The sequence below is a fragment of the Centroberyx gerrardi genome, chromosome 21 (genome assembly GCF_048128805.1).
Source record: "Centroberyx gerrardi isolate f3 chromosome 21, fCenGer3.hap1.cur.20231027, whole genome shotgun sequence".
In the NCBI taxonomy this organism is placed as follows: Eukaryota; Metazoa; Chordata; class Actinopteri; order Beryciformes; family Berycidae; genus Centroberyx; species Centroberyx gerrardi.
Genome location: NC_136017.1, coordinates 5,012,807 through 5,015,306, shown reverse-complemented (window position 1 = coordinate 5,015,306; position 2,500 = coordinate 5,012,807). Strand labels below are relative to the sequence as shown.

At 38.4% G+C, this 2,500-nt stretch overlaps 1 protein-coding gene across 1 annotated transcript in view; it reads left to right on the top strand.

The window, feature by feature from the left end:
- The window catches only part of bin1b (bridging integrator 1b), a 25,521-nt gene that overhangs the window by 12,557 nt on the left and 10,464 nt on the right, over nucleotides 1–2,500 (top strand). The window contains exon 5 of the mRNA XM_078291236.1: nucleotides 1,948–2,043. Within this exon, the coding sequence (XP_078147362.1) occupies nucleotides 1,948–2,043 (96 nt within the window). The remainder of the gene's footprint in view (nucleotides 1–1,947; nucleotides 2,044–2,500) is intronic.

The window sequence follows — 2,500 nt, the reverse complement described above, 5'->3', positions numbered from 1 at the left end:
TTTGTAAATTGCACAAAAAAATGGGAAAGGAGAAAAATTGAAGGAAATGAAAAGTTTGGACGTGACTTATTTTATTTATATATAAGTGTGGTTACAGATCCAGTGTCATGTCACACATGGTGTTATTTAATGTGAATGTTGAACTATGACCAAACTTTTCATATCCAGTCAATAAATTAAAGCCTGGAAAAAGTCTGGAATTTTTTAACTGAAAGCACATAGGAATTGGGATTGTTTTCATGTACTAGTGTATCATAATGTTTCCTCTATGGGCTTCTTCTAATAATTAATGGGGTCAGATAGCCCTTCTAGCTCTTCTCTTTCCTTTTCTAACTGCATGCTTCTCTCCTTCCATCCCTCCGTCTGAAGGAGATGATAGAGAAAGAGATGGACAATAACTTGGAGGTAAAATACTGATCTCAGTGTTTCCCACGGGTTGCTAGGAGTTTATTTTGGTAAAGGCGGTCTGGCAGGTGTTAGAGACACGCAGTCAGCAGTTGGGCTGCACAGTTGATTGAAAAAATAAAGGTAAAGTAAAGGTAAAGATGTTTCAGACTGGTTATTAAACGAGATATCCCGGTGCTGTGCAGAATCCCTGACCTGCAAATGAAGTTGCATGTCAGAGAAAATCTTAACTTTTATTCAAACTGACCAAATCCCATGTATTGGTACTTCATTTCCTCCCTCTAAAACATTTTTGAAAGCATTTTTAATCACCGAAAAAGAAATTCTGTAGGAAAAAAAGCACTGTCAACATGCTTTTCAATTCATATTATATTATAATCTCAAACTGGTTTTATTTCTGGTCAGTTCTGTGCAGTGTGTGAACATACAGTACAGCAGCAGAAGATATTTCGATGGTTATTGTTTCTGTTTGAGGAGCCTGTCTGTGGTGGGAAACACTGGTTCAGCAGAGGAACTAGACACCTTCACTCTGGTTTCAGACCTGCTTGGTTTTAGCCTATTTTGGTTTTAGATCAGTTTTGTTTTAGACTAGTTCGCAGTAGTTTCACTGTAAGGTGCAGTAGGGCATTTTCACACTGCTTGACTTCTCCTAAAAGCATCGAGTTCAACTTTAGTACATTTATCAGTTGTTTTATGAAGACAGGATGCACCGATAAAACTGTTCTACTGTTTTACTGTTTTACTGAGTACTGATCTTGGCAGAACATTACTTTCTTCAGCCATACTGGTTGTTATAATAGAAGAAAACTCCCAAAAGATCAGCCACAGCCAGTATTTACCTACATTGGTGGTTTCCTATCGCTTACTTTTACTGAAAATGTAGATAACTTTAGTTTGGGATCATTGGAAATAAATAAATAATGATGGAATTACGTTTTTTTTACCATCCCTCTATGTGTGGAAAAAAGACAAAAAAACAAGGCATTTTTCTTTAGTTTCTTACATGTTACATGTTGCTCTTGGTTCATATATTCATTCCTTCATCTGTTATTTGCGCACTTATTCTGATCCAGGGACACAGGAGGCTGGAGCGTATCCCAGCATGCATTGGGCAGTAAGGCAGGGGAAACACAGACTGACAGACAATCACTTTAGAGTCTGTGATCACCTGCATGTCTGTGGACTGTGGGAGGAAATCATGCAAACTCCACACACACATACTAGGGGAATTTCCTGGCAGCAGTTTTAGTCTGTTATCGACCCAATATCTGATAATTATAGGCGAAGGACAAAGATGAGTCAGCGTCAAGATGCTTTTGGGAAATTAGGATGCAGAGATTCATTTGTGCAAAGGCTAAAATTAAAGCAGAAGTGATGCAGAAGCCGCCTGGCAGTGTGAAAACAGCCAAACATTCACCAGCTTGGTTAGATGCTATAGCGTTCAGTGGGATGTGATTTCTCAAACTGTGTTGTCTTTTCACGTGTGTTTATGCGTGTCTTGTGTGTGTGTGTGTGTGTGTGTGTGTGTGTGTGTGTGTGCAGGATACAGACATGCTGTGGACAGACTACCACCAGAAGATGACGGATGATTCTTTGAGCTCCCTGGACACATACCTGGCCCAGTTTCCTGACATTAAGGTGTGCAAATCTGTGTGTGTGAGCGTGTGTTTCTCTGTTTTTTAGTAGATTTGTTATATATTTGTGTGTGTGTGTGTGTGTAGGTTAACTGAAGCGGTCTATCCCAAAATGCAATCATATCCGTTTTGGAAAATAAAACTAGTTAGAAGTTCATCATTCGCTTAGCTCTAAACTCGAGAGGTTCCAGTCTGTAAATGTGTGTCCATTTTGGACTTAGGTTACCTGTTACCCTTTAAAATTTTTAATCATTTTCTCTATCAGGGCCATCTTGATTTATTTCCCCATATTGTCATTCATGTATTTTCGTGTTGTGATGCTGTTTTCCCTCCTGCTGTGTTTTGTTGTCATTTAGTTTCTGTTATCCAGTTCTTTAGTTTGCCCTGAATAACAATTTCAGTTATTAATAATTCCTAAAATGTAAAAATAAAATGTGTTTTTGTTTGGGGGTTTTTGTTAG